Raw genomic sequence first — 18752 nt, 5'->3', positions numbered from 1 at the left:
ACCCACACAAAACGCCAATTCCATGCGACGGCCACAACCGCACTATTCGATAATTTTCGGAGCTGGAGCCGGAGTATAGGGATATCAGTGCGCTTCGGAGCCGGAGCCGACTTATAATAGAAGACAGCTCCGGAGCTGGAGCTGAAGCAGTTTGAAATTTACGACTGCTCCAAAGCCCTGGTTATAATGACGTGAAAATGATAATATGAAAAGGTTCAAAGTGCAGAACCTACCAAGGTTCGTTTATGAACGAGAACCTTTAAATTTCAGCGGTTCACACACAGAACGCGCTAGTTATAATAAATAATTTCTTTTCCTTGGTGTCGTCGATATCGATTTATAATTTTAAGTCAATATGCAAAGGAAATATCTTGCATCCGTAAACATTTTATTTAGGGTTACCCCACGTCCTCTTTTAAGAGGATTTGTCCTCTTTTTTCACAAAATCTTAAGGGTCCTCGGAGGACGCCTAAATGTACTCTTTTTTGGGGAATTTGTCCTCTTTTTTCAGAAAAAGTATTAAAATGCCATTAAAGAGCCCACTTTCAGGCAGAATTGGGAAGCAGAATTGTAGAAAAGTGGGTATAATGCGGGAGTCGATCGAAAGATCGAAATGACTACCTTTTTTAGTCAACTCAGAAATTTTGGTAGAAAAAGTTTCAAATTTATAAGTTGTTTTTCTTTCAGAATGTTGATACAGTGTCCTCTCTTTCGGATCTCAAAATATGGTAATACGCGATATATTTATCTAAATATATAGTTTTATACGTTATATTCTCACTATAGTAGTCATTACATAGTCATAGGCCCCGACACATAATTCTGTATTGGTATTCGTCATGTTATTACGTCACAACTAGCTAATTATCCAGATGCTTTTTATCAGAGTGGGCATGGGCATATTTCCAGAGGAAATGCTGACGGGGCAAACGTGGGAAGGGGACCAGGACATCAATTTGACAAAGCTGACTTCTGTAACTATTGGTGTAGGGCTCCAGCCATGGAAGGAAAGGAGAAGAGTTGATTGATTTTCTCAGAAATGACCCCCAGCGTCTCAATTCTTCCCATATCATTGAGAGCTCGAAGTGATAGGTGGAAGGGTTTGAAGGGTGCATACTATACCGACATGGCGACGAATGGAATGTAGGCCTACGCTACATGAAGGGATTTACTTGCGCCATTTGAAGCTCGATATTCTCACAAAGAAACAGCAACTGCAAACTTACGAACGCTCTCCATTAATGCTTTTGAATGAATAAAGATGTACTAAATGCCGAATAAGACTGATAAATAGGCCTAAATTTAATAGTAGCCCACAAATACATGGTGATAATTTTCTGCGGCCCGCAGCGTCTTTTAGTGTGAAAATGCGGCCCGACGTCAGGTCGTCAGGTCCGACATATTTGATAGAGCGATAGATCTTTTCGGTCGATCGTATATGATAATTGGACGGCGTGGACGCGCGTGTGTCGTACTTGATGTGCTCTTTTGATTCCGAAGTATAAAGAAGTCATTGGTATATTCGGGACAATGACCACACTGGAACTGATACATAAACTTGGGAATTACTAGCATTTACACATATATTTTTTGTTTTGTTTAGGACACCGAATCTCTTCAGAAGCGACTTGCTGGATGGACAACCAGACCCCTTTCAGGTCCTAGCTACGATACGGAGTAGCCTATATATGCTGTAGTTTTTGCAGTGGCTGGAGTGCATGTTTTACTGGCAGCCCCCCAGCAGAGGATGCCATACTGTAACTTCGATTGGCTTAAGGATTTAAAGAGAATCAGAAGAACCAGGCTGACATGTAGGGTCTAAAGGCCTAAGAACAGGCCACACTTTGGTGATAATTTTGTGTCCAGTGATTGAATATCACTCTTCCAGGACATCTCCGAGTTCAGTAAATCCCGAGGTATTTGGCATTTTTCGTGTTCGAAATGGGCTGACCCCTGACCAGGGACCAGGGATGTTAACGGTTAGTTTTTTTTTATTACGCTCGGCAATTGGGATTTCGAGGCGTTTATATGCAAATGTTATTCGTCCGCTCATGCACTTTGGGAAATTGGTCACTATAGTCAGGGCATCCAACTTTGCCGTCGAAGATGCGGAAGAGAGGGATGAGGTAAAGTATCATCAGCGTGCGGTGCTCATGAGGCGGTTTCAAAAATACCTAAGTTACAAAAATTATCCTTGAAGTGATTTGCGATGACCGCCGTGTTTGTCAGTTTGTCCCCGGTACGAAACAGTGTATTGGCTTTTGTTCGGTGTAAGAAAAGACTTAAGTCCTTGACCAAGTTTTGCGAGCGTCCTTTTTGTGTCTGTTGAAAAATCTCTCATTGTATTTTGCTTTTGCCCTGGAAATATAACTATACTTCTACTGTATTTGAGTATAAATTTACGTCGCTGCTTCCAATGGAGTAGCAACTCTGACTACTTAAACCATCTTAATCAACCACGACTACTCAAAAATACTGGAATCGCCGTGATCAATGATATATATATTGTCCTGATCGATTATGATTACAAATCACGATTATTCCAAGTTTGCGGCTGATTCCGGATCCTTTTGAAGGATCATGTCACTCCATCCCGGATCATTCTGGGCTGCAGCAAGGGCACCACCCCTCATCCTTGCCTGTCGTGTGTGCCAAGCCGTTTAGAATTTCAAGGCATTTCTTATCGGTATATTCTAACCTGAAAAGATTTCCGTTCACATCCGTTCGTTCCGTTGTCCCGTTCGTCATTTCTACAAACCTTTGATTGACAGGTAACACGTTCGTAAGGTCAAAATCCGTATATCGGTTAGCAGTTTGCCAGCGACGTCTTAGTTTTGTGGGTTTCATTTATAGTGCGGATATATTTAGAATAATGGCGTTGTCGTCGGTATCTCGTTCGATATCACTACTGTCCCGTCAAGTAGCATCAAGATGCAGGCCGATTACAGGAGTAAGGAGTGAATCGACGGACGTGACTGTGTACGATGCCACACGAAAAAACATGGCGATCAATCGCAGTACCAAAGTCATCTGCCAAGGATTCACTGGCAAACAAGGTACTTTCCACAGCCAACAGGCGATTGCATACGGAACAAAAATGGTAGGCGGCGTGTCACCAGCAAAAGCCGGTACCACACATTTAGGCTTACCGGTGTTTGCCAGTGTAAAAGAAGCAGTGCAAGAAACAGACGCAAATGCATCTGTGATTTACGTGCCGCCGCCGTTCGCCGCGAACGCGATAATCGAGGCCATTGATGCCGAAGTCCCCCTAGTCGTTTGTATTACCGAGGGAATCCCGCAACAGGACATGGTCCGTGTGAAACACAAGTTGGTTCGACAAGACAAAACAAGATTGATCGGCCCAAATTGCCCTGGCATAATCCGCCCCGGCGACTGTAAAATCGGCATTATGCCAGGACATATCCACAAGCCAGGAAAAATCGGGATTGTTTCGCGATCCGGAACATTGACTTACGAAGCTGTCCACCAAACCACTTTGGTCGGACTTGGACAAACTCTCTGTGTCGGCATTGGTGGCGATCCTTTCAACGGGACAAATTTTGTCGACTGCTTGGAAGTCTTTTTGAATGATCCACAAACCGAGGGCATTCTGCTAATCGGCGAAATTGGAGGTGGGGCTGAAGAAAGAGCGGCCCAATATCTCATTGAGAACAACACAGGTCGAAACAGCAAGCCTGTTGTTTCTTTCATTGCTGGTGTCACTGCTCCGCCAGGACGGCGTATGGGACACGCCGGGGCTATCATTTCTGGGGGTAAAGGAGGCGCTGAAGGAAAGATTGCTGCCCTTAAAGAAGCTGGTGTCAATGTAACTTTATCTCCCGCTCAAATGGGGACTGCTATGATTGAGGAATATACGAAATTCTATGGTAGAAAATCCGTTAATTAAATAGAACTGTTGATAATACGATGACCCGTTTATTTTGAGAGCGTTTTATGAGCTTGGGTAATAATATTCATGTTGTGATGGTAAATGCTTTAAATTCAGGTCCGGAAGAAATGAATATAGTTATTAGTAATGCCGTGATGGGTATGTTTACATTTTGACAGGGAAACACTAATGAATTGGAGTCTCATGATATCCATCCATCATTTCTCCAATTTCATCAATTTGAAATGCACCCTGCCCATGTGGTCCATTTTTCTATTTGACTTATAGACGTTGCAACCCATGTTACCCGGATCTCTTGCATGATTTGTGTGAAAAACTACACAACTAATTTATTGCTGGTGAAATTAAATAACACAATTGTCATCATATGTCGCTATATCAGAAATTTGTGTTATAGCCTATATGACATGTTCCATTGGCATAATGCACCGTACATCAACTGTTCTGTATCAATTAGTAGGGACTAGATTTGTATTGAGATTCCGCCCTTCAAAATTTGAGTGTGTATTTCAAACAGTGCATTCTAATTTCCAGAATTACCTGCAAATAACTGGCTTAAATGTGACTGCAATTATGACATTCTGGTGTCGAGTATTTATGTCAATCGTAGCTGTGTGTACAACGTGTGTCACGGCTAGCGTAAGTTGGGATCTGTACCTGCCAGTGAAGGAAGTCGATGAAATATTTGGTGCTGACGGCATGGAATTGTATTATATAAGAGACGGCAACATCAACCACAACGCCATCAATTTCACCGCCGAGATTAGCGAAACAAAATCGAGTACGGAATACGTGTGGAAAGCAAGCGATGCGGATAGCGTGCTGTATGAAATGAATTTCTCTCCGATAAAAAATAGGAATATCATCGACGCACCACGCGCCAACATCAATAAAAGCGGCAATGTGCCTGATCACAAGGAATCCTTCAAAATCCACACCAATTGCACTGGGAAGAAAACTGGTAATGTGATGATTGGCATTATATTCAAGTTCATATTTGCCGACAGCCCGACGAAAGGTCATGTAATTAAACTGACGAGGCTGAAACATTGTGTAAAGACGCCGCCAAAGCAAAAAGAGTCTTCGATCATTGAGGAAAAAGTCCCCTTAGACGAAAGTCAAGGCACACATGCATTTTACATAGCCATATCAATAGTAACTGTAGTAATCATACTAGCGGTGGTGGGTGTGAAAATATGCCATAATCGCACCAGAGGCAGGCAACATAGAAGGACCGAAGGTGAAGCGTATGTGATGAGCCATATCGCTAGCGCGTCACACCATAATCAATTTCTGAGACCAGATTTACCCAATAATGCCACTGTCCCGCAGCCAGGTATAGGGGCCAGTAATAGCTGGATGAATTTCAGTCCTATCATTAACGACTTGGGCACCGACATTGTAGATATACGCACGAAGCTTTCGGCAATTGCAGTTCCGAAGAACGATGTCACTTTGGACGAGACTTTACAGGAAGGAACGTTCTCTAAAATATACCGCGGTACCTACGAGGATAACTGTCCAGTGTTGATCAAAACAGTGACAGGTGCCGCATCCGAAGAACAGACAAGGTTACTGCTGTTTGAAAGCTCTATCTTCAAAGGAATGCATCACAGAAATCTTCTCTCTATAAGAAGGGTAGTCCTCGACGGACCGGAACCACCCCTTGTACTATTCCCTTACACCAAAGGAGGCAACCTTAAAAGATATCTCCGTGATATTAAATTAACAGATTTGAACTCTTTCGGCACATCGTCATCTAGCCATACTAATTACGAGCAAGCGTCCACGCAAGATCTCGTCGAAATGGGAATACAGGTGGCGTGCGGCATGACCTACTTGGCGAAACGAGGGTTAGTTCATAAGGATCTAGCTACACGAAATTGTGTGATTCACGAAAACCTCAAGGTCAAAATCACAGATAATGCGTTATCGAGGGATTTATTCCCTGCGGATTACTGTTGTTTGGGCGACAACGAAAATAGACCAGTGCGTTGGTTGGCGATGGAGAGTTTGGTCCACAAAGTTTACTCTACCGCCAGTGACGTGTGGTCGTTTGGGGTTCTTCTCTGGGAGCTACAGTCTCTGGCGGCTACACCATATATTGACATTGACGATTTTGAAATGGCCGCTTACCTTCAAGATGGCTTCCGTTTGAGCCAACCTATCAACTGTCCTGACCATTTGTATAATATTATGGCCGGTTGTTGGCATTATTCCTCCGATAAACGACCCACGTTCAGTAGTCTGTTGCAAATGTTGATGGAATTTAATGCGGAGCTTGGTGAATATGTGTAAAGAACAAGCCACTTGAAGCGACAGTTCCTTGTTAGGCTTTTGCCAGTTTTGCCTAATCTTGGTATGCATGCGTTTTTCATCATGGTATGTTGTGTTTTGCATGCGCGGGTCTACTTTTTGAGTGACTGATCATAGATATCTAGCAGTATTTTATTAATCTGCTATCTTTGGGAATCATTGTACCTGTATTATTTTAATATTTTTGACATATGCATTTGCACACTAACTTTGCCTATTTTTTCAATAAAACCAGTAAATTTACAAAGATATGTCGGTTAGTCTAGGTGGCATGTTGTGTCATGGCTCGTGCGTTTCATTTGTAACAGGACGCAAGTATCTGAATCAGCATGTAATGTTATGCTACCCATAAATGACGGAGTTAGCACATCTTGTTGGACTGTGCTATGCGCCATACATGCTCATTCATCCCAAATCCACATCTTCTATCAACTATAGATATTTGGTCAGATATCGGACATCGATCTGACAGTAAATGGCAAGAAGTTTAAGATTGTGAATGAACATAACACGCTTTCAAATTATTCTGTTACAGCCATTTGTAGGCATGTAATCGCTGCCTAAATATTTTGTACTGTAATCAATTTGAGCAACAGTCCGCAGGAGAAGAGTATCCTGTATGCGCACGAAAAGTTTAGGTACACTAACTACAGTAATTCCAGTCTTACTCAGTTTTTCAGGTGCAATAGTCTTAATGTGCACGTAAAATAGCCCCTGTGTAATGGGAAATGAGTATATATCTTTGTATATTGCGCTTATTTGTAGTGTCATTAGGGTTAACATTCGTCCTCCTTTCTAAGGTTTTTGAAATTGTCCTCCTTTCTGGCAATTCGTCCTCCTTTACAGGTTTTAGAGCTAAGAAAGTGGATAGATTCAAGTGAAAATGGGCATAAATGACGCAAAATAGTTAATTCGTGGTTCGAACGAAAGTGACGACTTTTTGTCATGTCGTGGAAAATTTACCATTTTTTTCGGATGGATTATCCTCCAGTATTCCAAGTCGGAGAAAATTTGAAAACCAATTCCAACTACCTAATCCCTTGAAGTATGCACTATGCAGCCCCTACGCTAAATCGATTTTTTCCAACTAAGTCCGAGTCCAAGTGAGCTACTGGAGGGTCGAGTCCAAGTCATCATGTTCAGTTTTCAGTTCAAACCGGTTCAACCCAGCTCTGCTCGAGTGATGGTTCGCATTCATAATATAGTAATTGTCCTTAGTTTCAACAGTTTCTGGCCGCATTTTACAAGTATCAGGACTGATAGATGAAATACTAATGATGTGGTAACTTTACTATTCTTCGAAATTACAATGAAATGTCTGTCTTGGACGTCCTAGTCTCGACTCTACACTTGTACTCGAGTGATTGTGCGTGACTCAATACAAAAATTGACTCGAGTCTAGTCATTTTACACATTTGAAAAAATGACTCTGGTCAAGTCGAGTCACCAAAAAAATCGCGACTCGGGTCATTACAACCCTACACTTAACAATAACATACAAGCGTATCTGCGAGAGCAATAGAGTCTATAAGATTTATTCCTCCCATTTTTGACAAGAAATCAGCAAACATCAAAAATAGCCCAAACGGCCGCGGACTTACACTCTTACTGCACTGATGTAGCTTGGAACTGTGTGATAAATGGTTCTATACCAATACCGAGGATGGCCAATGCGAAGAATCTACCTTGCTGAGACGGACGTTGTCAAGAAATTTATATCTTAGAATTGACACCGAATGTGGCAATGTCGCGATGCACATTCACACGACCTGTACATATGCATAACATGCCTGCAGTGCATACATTGCATTCTCGATGGTATACATTCTCGGTGTTGACCGGACAACGTGATAAATCGGGTTGTGACGGGAAACGAATCAAACATATTCTAGCACGTTCTGTGTCATGACAGGAGATGTATGGTAATATGAAGGTATTGGAAACAACACATGGGGTAGCCTGGAAGTTTAACCGAAGTCCACAAAATAGGTAGAGGAATGTCAATTTCAGCTTCAACACGCTGCACGCAATTGAACGCAAAGAAATTTTCCTCGCTACATCACTCAGGAGACATTCTACCAGGAATTACTGCTCACACAGCCTGTAATAACAAGCACAGCACACCCCAATTTCACAGTGTCAACAGGGATACAATACAACACGGCGCACTATGCTTGAGGTGATAACATAACTTTGCACGCAATTACTCGGCCCACATCCCAAAAAATTAACAGATTATACAAGACAAGATACATCAATATCTGAACTGGCGATGATACAAGGTGCACAGAATACAATAAGAAAAAAAGAATCATCGGAAAGACAAAGAAATGCCAAGATTAAATCGATAAATTATTTAAATATATTACTGGGGAAGTGAGCCCTGTAAAAATTGGCTGACAAATATATAGAGCCTATTCAAACTGGTAAAAAATGCATGGATGAAAATTGAAATCGCGTAGACAGTCCAGAAGGAGATAGTGAGTTTTTAATCCAGAAGAATGAGCACACCCAATGCAATATTGTTGCTTGCAAGTTGCTACAGTAAGATAACTAACCTCAGTGCGTTAGGTATGATAGAATTGTCTTCGATCAAGTGCGGGGCAGACGATTTCATAGAAGCCATTCTGCACTAACGTATGATTCCCAAACAACACCAGGTGGCAGTCACTCAAGATTTCTGGAACGCCGCTACCGTTTCAAAAGTACTATCTTCCGAGGTTATTTTAGAGTGCTTCAGACTCATCTTTTTCACGTATTCGTACCCAAGTATTAGCGCCCATGACGTGAATGAAGATTGGGCGATTCTTGCAGTCATGCCTTTGGTTAGTCCCTTGTAACCTTCCGACTGGAGAAGTGCTTGGAATGTCGACCACCCGCTCATGGTGCCGGTGCCTCTTCGGACCTGAAAACATTGAAAAGTAAGTCTCTAATGACAAGGATAGCTAGGCTAGCTTGTTTTATGCTTTCCATTAGGTTTGTGTACATGAAATTTGTCAGCTTACGAGTAATGGCTACACAAAATGATCAAAGTAGGTTTATTAATAAGAACTCTTTAACATAGTCGCAAACCTCTATGCAATTGAAAATGTACGATTGAAATTTGCCAATTCCGAGGGAACCATCAAGATCTCATCAGTTGTGACAATTCATAAGGTAGGATTTACAGATTTGATTGGTAACAAAGAGTTAACTCCATGGGCTAAGTTGTTATCGTAATCAGTAGCAGTTTCAAGTTAAGTCTTCATATCTGTCACCTTACCCACAACTAATCCTAGCTTAAACAATATAACTCCAGATAAACATAACACATTTGCTGAGTGATATGACTGGAAGGTGGGGTAGTTCGGCATCCTTTCTGTTCGTTACATCGAATTGTAGATTGTGTATATCTTGATCAGTTGCAAATATAATCTGACGATTATTGAGGTCACAATGGCAGTGAACTACGTCAATGTCAATATTGAGGTCACGGAATAATCAAACAATAAATTGTGTTATCAACTAACACAGTGAACTCTACGTTTGTCCATTCACTGCAAATATTACAATACTTTATTAGTTGTGATGAATCTGGTACTTGCAAGTAATTACAGCACTATACTTAGCTGATCAGAGGAGGCAATTTCAAATTGCCATAGAACTCGCAAGCAACATCGCACAAATGTTGTATAATAGGGTATTTAAAAGTAAACTAGCCAGCGTGCTGATGAGGAACAAGGCAAAAATCATATCTGTTACACTTCAAGACATACCTGCAATTGGTACCTGGTCCGAACAACGTCGAATGGGTTAGTGAGACATATGGCAGTGGCTGAACTAAGTAACCCAGACGTCGATATCCTCAAGGCTTCCTGCAGTTTGCTTTTATTCTCGGGAAGAAAGCTTTCGAATAGTTCCGAATACAGGTAATAGAAACCCCAGTAAAACCCGCTGTTGAGGCCGTAAGTGCACAGGGAGAGAAGGTATCCCCGGTACAGCCCACTCAGTCCTTCGTTTTTTATTAAATATCGTGAAATGTAAAACGCTTGCCCAAGCACGGATCTTCCCACAATACTTGTTGAAGAATATCTAAAATGTATGGATATATTAAATCATCTATCTATGGTACTGATTAATTGATAGTAACACCAAATCGGAAAGTGTACGTTAGGGCCAGACCACAAACCGACCATGCCACGTTCGAAATAATATCTGTCTGTGAAGGGAATTGGAAATAAACACCAGCAAGTTTACTTTGTAATTTTGTAATTTCAAAAATTTCCAACCTGAGATCTCGGGCTCATCATTTTCGGGGAGTATCGGCATAGCTAAACAAAGGGTAGGCCTACAATTTGAAAAGTAGACAATGGGATGCGAGTACAAATCCAAGTCCTAGTAATGACCGATTGATCAAGACAGATCTGATATGCATTACGTGAATTATATTGTTATTGACGGGACGGGTACTACACTTCCAAAAAAATACCGTTGACTTAGATAGAGTATGCTCCATTCCGAATATGGACAGGGCGTTCTTGAAGTTATGACTTTTGAGGTCAGGTCAAATTGCATAACATATTTATTAATAATAACTGACATAAAGCTCTAGCCATTGATAACATACTTTGCCACCATCGTGCTAACATTCAATTTCCGTGCCATGTTGGGTTTTGTCTGCGAGGCGCTTATCTGTTGATACTGCGATATAACATCGACCGGCACCATTATCGTCTGCGATATGCACGACGCCACGAATCCCCCCAAGAAATGCTGTACCGGTATTGATTTTTTGTGGAAGATCGTTTGCTTCGACGTCTCGTAAGTTGTGATGTATAACTGCCCGGCGGCCACCTGAAAATTGAAGTACTGGTATTTGATTTCTAATTCGTGAACATCAATCATATGCAGAGTTCACAAACTTGTTTCATCATATGATCCCAATTCACACTTCCCAATTTTTCATATCGCTTAGTAGAAATATGGAAGTACAGAATTCGATACAGAGTAATGGCTGCTTGGGAGAGTACCGCCGAGATCGGTTAAAAGAATACCACCTGGCCCTTTCTTAAGTGACTATTGAATGTGCACGATGATTTGAATACACACGCGCTTACACGTGAGGAATGAATGGCCGTATCACATGACAAACAACAATCTTTAGGATATGAAAGTCCCTTCAACATGTTTGAACACTACCCTATTTCTAACAATTAAAAAATTCCCTCGCCAAGTCTACCAGGGGGGAGGGAGGGTAATTGGTTCCGAATGTACGGAAATCAACTATTATTATGAGAGGTTTTGTATTAGTTAACCTATGGCAAGATGAACAATATCACTGCTAGTTCTACCTTGCTAGTCATTCCATTATTTCAAAAAATATTTATATAGCGTTTACGGGCATGAGTAAATATACATAGACAAGTTGATGGATGATATAAAACTAGTACGCAAATTCCAAAGCAGCATTCTCAGTAATACTGTAACTTGTCATGACTCATGGACATAAGGACGTGCACTCCATAACATTGCCATAGATAGCCTGAATTAATGTTATGTTAGGATGTCCTAATCACACCTACATTAAAAGGACGGATTTTATCGACCAAGATAAAAGATAGAGGTCAAAGTGTTTATTTGAATTGTGGCCCACAATTTGTGGGTGATGACATCTAAGTTTTAGTAAACTGTAACGCATCGTCCTGATACCAGTAATCGGAACAATTTGATTGCATTCACATCCGGCTATTCCCGGGTACCAATTATGCCGAAGTGATCTATGATGACAATTAGATGGCCCTGCTTGCTGTTAAGTGCGGTGGCACATTTTATCCGTCATTCTGTTACAGAACTTGGATAAAATACGTCTTCTCAAATTTAAGATATTTCATTGTCTTATAATGAGCATTGGTTTTGAATTTGACATGGTTATATCATACTTTGCGGTGTATATTTAAGTTGACAGACTCTCAAACAAAAATGGTTTAGGTCAACATCAAGATGAATTGTGGTACAAATTAGCCAATCACAAAAAGCAGTAGTTCGATCAAATGTATAGAGGCAGAACTGGTAGTGGCGTTACTTGTCAAGCTACTTTCACAAACCTGAATTAAACTGATGGGAAATCCCTTATAGAAACCACGGATTCCTTCGCGTCTCGCAATTTTTTTAATTGCATCGAAGGTCCCTTTGTACGCTGTCACACCTTCTTGAGCCTGACAAAAAACAGTCCAGTAAGTTATATGCTTAATGACACTCACACTTAGTCTAGTCATACTGCATGATGTTCACACCAAACATACAGCACAACATATGATCTGATCTGAAATATATGCACTAATATTGGAGTAAACATGATTCATATTTCCAAATTCATTTGATTTAATCCCATCATTACATCTCCTGAGTCTCTAAACACATTGTGCGGTGAACCAGTGATTATAATAAGTAATGGTCAGTGAATTTGACACAGGCCAGCAACTCCCGATCTCGGGTAAGCTGAATGTGTGAAATCTTCCAGCGATTAAATAACCGAATTGATCCATGTAACCATAAATTATAGTTAGACCTATGCTATTCTGAAGTCTGTGTTTCCTTTTCATCCGTATGTCAAATAAACTTCACGTTTTGAATTGATTCAGTGCATTGAACAGATGCTTTCCCCGGCAGTCGGAACGCATGCAGTGAAATGAGCTTGATAATACCTTTTGCAACAATCAATCAAGTTTATTTTTTATATTAATAAATAGGGGAGAGTGGGTGGGTATGGGCCACTGTTGAGGTGTGGGCCACTGCCATATCTGGTGACTGTGGCATCACATACGCTTGTCAAGCTCTGTGATTGTTAGAACAAGGCTCCAGACTCGCCCATGTTACTCACAGCCATGAGGCCAGCGGAGTTTTTGACTCAGCTAGAGATATATAATTTTTGCGGTCTAAAGTAAATTTTTTTGAAAATAGGGAATTTGGGTTTGAGTCAGCATATGTGCATGTTTCGATTATACTTATTTATGGTGTGAAAGCTATAGAAATATGCTATCTATGGAGTATAGTTTTAATGCTTTGTCAATCTCTCGGATCTTGAAATTATGGTAAGAATCCCCAAGATGGAGTGTTTGAGGTATGGGCCTTTTAGCAGGTTGGGGTATGGGCCGGCCCATACCTCAATAGGCTGGGGTATGGGACAGCATAACATATACCTGGAATCAATATTTGATTGATCCTATTAAATATATTCATCTCTAGAATACAGAAGGTGTTGGTTTTATCCCTCCCATATACAATCACTTCAAAGTAAATCATGAAACCCATAAAAGGCCAGTTTTCAGAATCAGATCTGAGCTTGGCAATATGAAACGTTTAAGCATGGGAGGTATCAAAAAGAGAAGCATGCCGTCAGTACAAAATTGGTAGAGCTACATTAAACATGAATATGGAAAAACAGGGGATGAGTCTCACATGAAAAAGATTTCAAAATCGTTTTCCAATAATGTCTTTAATGAAGAGGAGAAAAGTTTGTTAGCACAGTATGTCATCATATGCTCAAATATGTATCATGATTTGTCACTCCCACTTAAATAAGAGATAGAGCTGTGACATTTGGATTTGATGGGGTAGTTGAGACGAAAGAAGCATGATTTGATAGTGATTTTAATGTTACATATTTTAAGTTAGCGTATCTTGTTTCGTTATGGCTTACGATCAATACGGGAATTGAAATATATGAATTGTCCACTTCCAGCCCAGCTTTATATCAGTATATACAAACTGTTGGTAACTGTGACAAGAGTTGAGGTTTGCAGGATATGAATGGCATTTATTGATTCAATACAGACAGCGGCCCATACCTCACCACCCCCCGGCCCATACCTCGTAGCCTATTTTTTATTTACAAAAATGATGTATTGTTACAAAATTTGATGTCACTTCCAAATACATGGGTATTTTAGCTTAATTCTACCAGTAATAGTTAGCCGTATAACTAATGATCGTTTATACCAAAATTTAGGAATATTAGACCAAGTTTGGCCAAGTTATAGCTTTGTAAGATTTGGTGGCCCATACCTACCCACTCTCCCCTAGATCACCGTAAGTGAAGCAATGGCAGAATGATAACAGGGCAGCAGCTAATGGTTACAACATCATGTCATCTACAGCCAGAGCACAACAAAAAAATTGTCAGCAACTGGTTCTTTTAATATTGTTTGTCATATAACAAATTAAATATTAGCTGGTATTGACAGGTCAATGTCAATGTGTCATTCATATTATTTTGAGGGAAAAGTTGCAGCTTAATAAAATAGAAATTATTGAGCTGGAGCTGGGTGTTTTTGTAAATTTTAGCCAATGGGTAGGTAGATGGCTGGATAGAAAAAAACAGATTCATAGAATTTGTTTGTCGAGCCGGACAATGAACACAGCTGTATACATTAGACGAGTTAGCAGTGGCATGGTGCCAAGTTAGCAAGGTCATTCAAGTCCATTACATAACACACCAATTCTGTATTATTAGTAACATATGAGCAAATTATCATTATCAATTAAAATGGTGATGGCTAGTTATGACCATGTTCTCATCAGATCTGATGCTGTCATAGTCAAATTGAAGAGACTTGACGCGCAATGAACTTCACAAGATATGAGGTAATCCATAAAAAACGAGAGTGAGCAGAATTTGAAAATTACGGACTGCCCAATTTGCATGATCAATCAAGCAAGATATATGTCTTTTCAATAACGAGCGACTTGAGGTACTCAGAAAATAGTCGAGGACAGTTGAATTGATGATATTTGCAAGATGACCCAGAATACGTAAGAAACAATGATTCCATTATCATTAACAATCATGTGTGAGACATCTCACTCTTTAAAAGGCAGCACGCCTGTATAGGGAATATCACAAAATTATGGTTCTGCATCCGAGAAAGATTTTGATTCTGGTTTACCTCGAGAACGTAATACATTAAATCGCCCAATGCAAAGCATTTGGCATTAACAGAGCCGTTCTCACGGAGATATTCTACCCATCAAATAGGAAGTGATAAGGTGACACGAGGTTAACTATTGCTTTGAAAGGTGGCGATACAGCTGTAATGAGAATGTCATCGCTAGCCTGATATACATGATAATGGAAAAAGGAAATCAGTTACTTCGGAGCTGCATATTGATCATGAACTCACATGCCATTTCATTGTGATAAAATTTTCATCATTTCAATACACCACAAGACTGTGATAAAAAAAATAGGAAGGTTTCGAAATGACTTGGAGTAGTCTACGAAATCAGACACCCGCCTGGCCAAGTTGAAGTAATTTAATAAAAAATATAAAAATGAAAAGAATTGTGTGAGCACAGGGCACCAATTCCATACAGGCCCTCCAGATGCTTTCACGTCCCAGTTTGAGAACCATTGGTCTAGAAGGTATTATGGCACATTTTGCTGGTTTTACAGGTTTTGCGAGTTCTACAGTTTCCCCTCCGGAGCATTTCTCGGACCATATCCTGACATTACATCTACAATAAGTCATACCGTATATATGATATCTCCGTATATCCAAGGGGCAGAAATCAATTGGGATGAGTGACGAGTGAGAGACTCATTTTTATCATATTCACCATCCCATAGCAGACTTCCATGCATTTTTGTAACGGAAATCGGTTTAGATACACACATACTATGACTATGAGTAGCATACGACTTCAGATTTTTTTGAATATTATATGTCAATATCATTTATATATACAGCGTGTGAATTATTTAGAAATTTATTAGTACGGTGTAAGGTAGGCATATGTAACATTTTATTGATAATCATTATAACAGCCAGTGAGCCAGAGATATCATGGAAACTATGAAACTGTCCCTCTAATCAGCAGTCCCAAATTATAGTATAATATTTCTATATAATCTCTTTTTCTGCACAGTAGCATTAGCAGTTACCAACCATCAGCCTGGTCTTTATTAAATTCAGTGGGTAAACAGAGAAGCGTATCGTCGTTCCAAGCATGAGGCTGTACCCGTAGAACTTTCTTTTATCCATATCACGCCATTCTATGATTTTCAGTGTCTTTCCTTCCTTCATATTGAGCGGAAAGCCGAGTCTTTGAAAATAGTAGGCGTACTATAATAGTCCGTGAGCCCTTGAGGCTGTACAACACGAATGTTCCGTTGATTCAAGAGCGATTCATAGACCAACAGGAGATGAGGCACTAACAAAGATCACCAGCCAATGGAAGCACAACTCTCGCTGATCTGTGTTCTCACCCTCCCCGTATTACAAATAAACCGTAGGAAAAGTTCCGTAACCTGACTCCCATAAATCCCGAAAGCTGAACTTAAATCGCCAATCATTCGCTCCGCTTCAGCAATCCAGGCGGTATTGTACTTTAAAAATATTTAAGGTCATTCTGGAATCCGCGTAAAGTATAGTAACGACTAACGAGGACGAAGATATCTAAGTAACATACGCATTCTACCTAAATGGGGTCTGATAACCAAAATTTAATTATTCTTTTGGTTCATATGATATAATATAAGCGTACGCCTCCCTTACGCCTGCCTGAGTATCGGGGGTGTGGCATTGGCCGGCATGCTAACTGTCCAATCAGCGATCAGAATTCTAAGCAAGGACTTATCATTGTGGCAAATTTCGATCAGTCTGCGAGAGACGAGTAAAAATTGGTGACGAAATGCGGGTATGTTTGTCAACAGTGCAACTTCGTTTAATTCGTACATATTCTATGTTCGTATAAATAAGCCTGGCCATTGGCGATGGCATCACCACGTAAATATTTTTCAAACAGGCACTTTATTGTAAATGTGAATCGATTGTTTTATGATTTTTCTAGTGTGCCACAAGCAAGTTTGGGAACCACTGCTCTAACCGGTTCGCTTCATCATCATCATCATTGGTTTATTAGCAATTTTATCAGTTCAATACACCACAAAAAATGCGATACAATGAATAGACAGGAAGATGTCGAAGCGACTTGGATTTGTCAATGGAATCGGACACCCACCTTGGCCTAGGCGTAGTAAAGAGGAGGCATGCACACTGAATGAAAGTAAAGAATACAGTATAGAAAAAGAAAGCGACAAGAAATAGGGCGGCATGTCATGGGAAGCGAGATCGATAGGTCAGTCGTGGTCCGGTAATCTTGAGGATGGACAAACAAATTCATGCAATACCTTTTCTCGCGGCACTCATGAGCATTCCAAATGGCACCCCAGTTGAGAAACACTTACTGGGGCGTATTGCAGTTCTTCCAGCGCATATACTCAACAATATGTAATTAATTAGTATATTCATATTGAAATGAACCCGAATATTTTCGGCTGACACTCGTCAGGGGTAATCGTCAGCAACTAGTAGAGAATTGGAAAGAACATTGTATATCAACAATCGTATCACAAAATATGACGATTGTTGATATACAATGTTCTTTCCAATTCTCTACTAGTTGCTGACGATTACCCCTGACGAGTGTCAGCCGAAAATATTCGGGTTCATTTCAATATGAATATACTATTTAATTGTATATTGAAGTTCTGTACCTCCAAGAAGCTCTTCAACAATATGTGGTGTAGACACTGGGAAATCAGGGATATCTAGATACACTGTGTGAAATATGACGTCGCCAGCGCGTGAATGAGTGAAGACCGTCACCTTGAATTGCTTATATCGTCGCGGTGGAAGCAAATTATAGCTTACGTCAATATTTTTCAAATTTTGAGATCAAATTTTCAAATTGATAGAAATTTTATTTTTTGTAAAATTTTTATCACCTTGTTCACACCTTATTCAATGTTCATGTTTATGTTTGTCACATATTATTTCAAAGTTAATCATGGCCAAGATGGCCGAAAGAAAATGAAAACCTTACACAAAGATAATTTTCCTACAATGTGTAAAATGGACATAGCTGTACTACACAGCGACGATATTCCCTTTACGTCACAGTGAATCGTCATTTTCTAAATATGTTTTGTCTAGAGTTGCATTTAAAACAAAAATCAATTTAAAACAAACATATTTAAAACAATAAAGCCATGTTTAAAACATGTTTTTTTATTTTTTCAAACCATGACGGTTATGAATATTAAATTGTGAGGTCACAGGGAATTGGCACTGACAATTGAAAAAGTAGGGTAAATATATAGCGCCTTTGACGAAATATCTAGAGAGAGAGAGAGAGTCTTTATTTTCATCCAACCGAAATACATAACAAACGGCAGTGATGGCGGTACAGAAAATATGCGTGCACAGTATTCGGTATTAGATAGGAATGATCGATAAAACCGTGAAGGTAATCTAGTCTGTTCACACCAGCATCAAACAGGTACACTTGACTCTGAACAGTCTGGCTGTGAAAAATGTTTAAGAAAGGAAAATAGAAGAAAAATTAAACGATGGTAGCAAATGATCAATGAAGCAATGTCTGGGCGAGGTAGGGCAACAGTGTTAGTGTAACGACAAGAGGTGATCAAGTAGGGCTTTTTTGAATCTATTAAGGCAATTCACGGATATGTGGTGGTAATGCATTCCAA

The 18752-nt window shown here is 40.1% G+C and overlaps 3 protein-coding genes and 1 long non-coding RNA gene across 4 annotated transcripts in view; 2 read left to right on the top strand and 2 right to left on the bottom strand.

Moving 5' to 3' along the window:
- LOC145448292 (uncharacterized) overlaps positions 1 to 18752 on the bottom strand; it is an 82600-nt gene that overhangs the window by 45122 nt on the left and 18726 nt on the right. The window lies entirely within an intron of this gene.
- On the top strand, positions 2626 to 4446 carry LOC145447805 (succinate--CoA ligase [ADP/GDP-forming] subunit alpha, mitochondrial-like). Its single transcript, XM_080326081.1, has one exon. It carries the CDS (start codon positions 2873 to 2875, stop codon positions 3905 to 3907), a length of 1035 nt encoding a protein of 344 aa, XP_080182207.1. The 5' UTR covers positions 2626 to 2872; the 3' UTR covers positions 3908 to 4446.
- LOC145447804 (tyrosine-protein kinase RYK-like) lies at positions 4313 to 6473 on the top strand. Its single transcript, XM_080326080.1, has one exon. The coding sequence runs from the start codon at positions 4313 to 4315 to the stop codon at positions 6206 to 6208; it is 1896 nt and encodes a 631-aa protein (XP_080182206.1). The 3' UTR covers positions 6209 to 6473.
- On the bottom strand, positions 7733 to 16669 carry LOC145447806 (solute carrier family 25 member 44-like). Its single transcript, XM_080326082.1, has 5 exons — positions 16150 to 16669; positions 12310 to 12420; positions 10833 to 11059; positions 9982 to 10297; positions 7733 to 9131 (listed from the first exon to the last, which is right to left on the bottom strand). Exons 1-5 carry the CDS (start codon positions 16285 to 16287, stop codon positions 8898 to 8900), a joined length of 1026 nt encoding a protein of 341 aa, XP_080182208.1. The 5' UTR covers positions 16288 to 16669; the 3' UTR covers positions 7733 to 8897.

This window comes from Botryllus schlosseri, chromosome 10 (genome assembly GCF_051294905.1).
Source record: "Botryllus schlosseri isolate E-star chromosome 10, Bs_hap1, whole genome shotgun sequence".
Taxonomy (NCBI): domain Eukaryota; kingdom Metazoa; phylum Chordata; class Ascidiacea; order Stolidobranchia; family Styelidae; genus Botryllus; species Botryllus schlosseri.
Note: the sequence above shows the minus strand (reverse complement) of the source record. Positions and strands in the feature narration are given on the sequence as shown.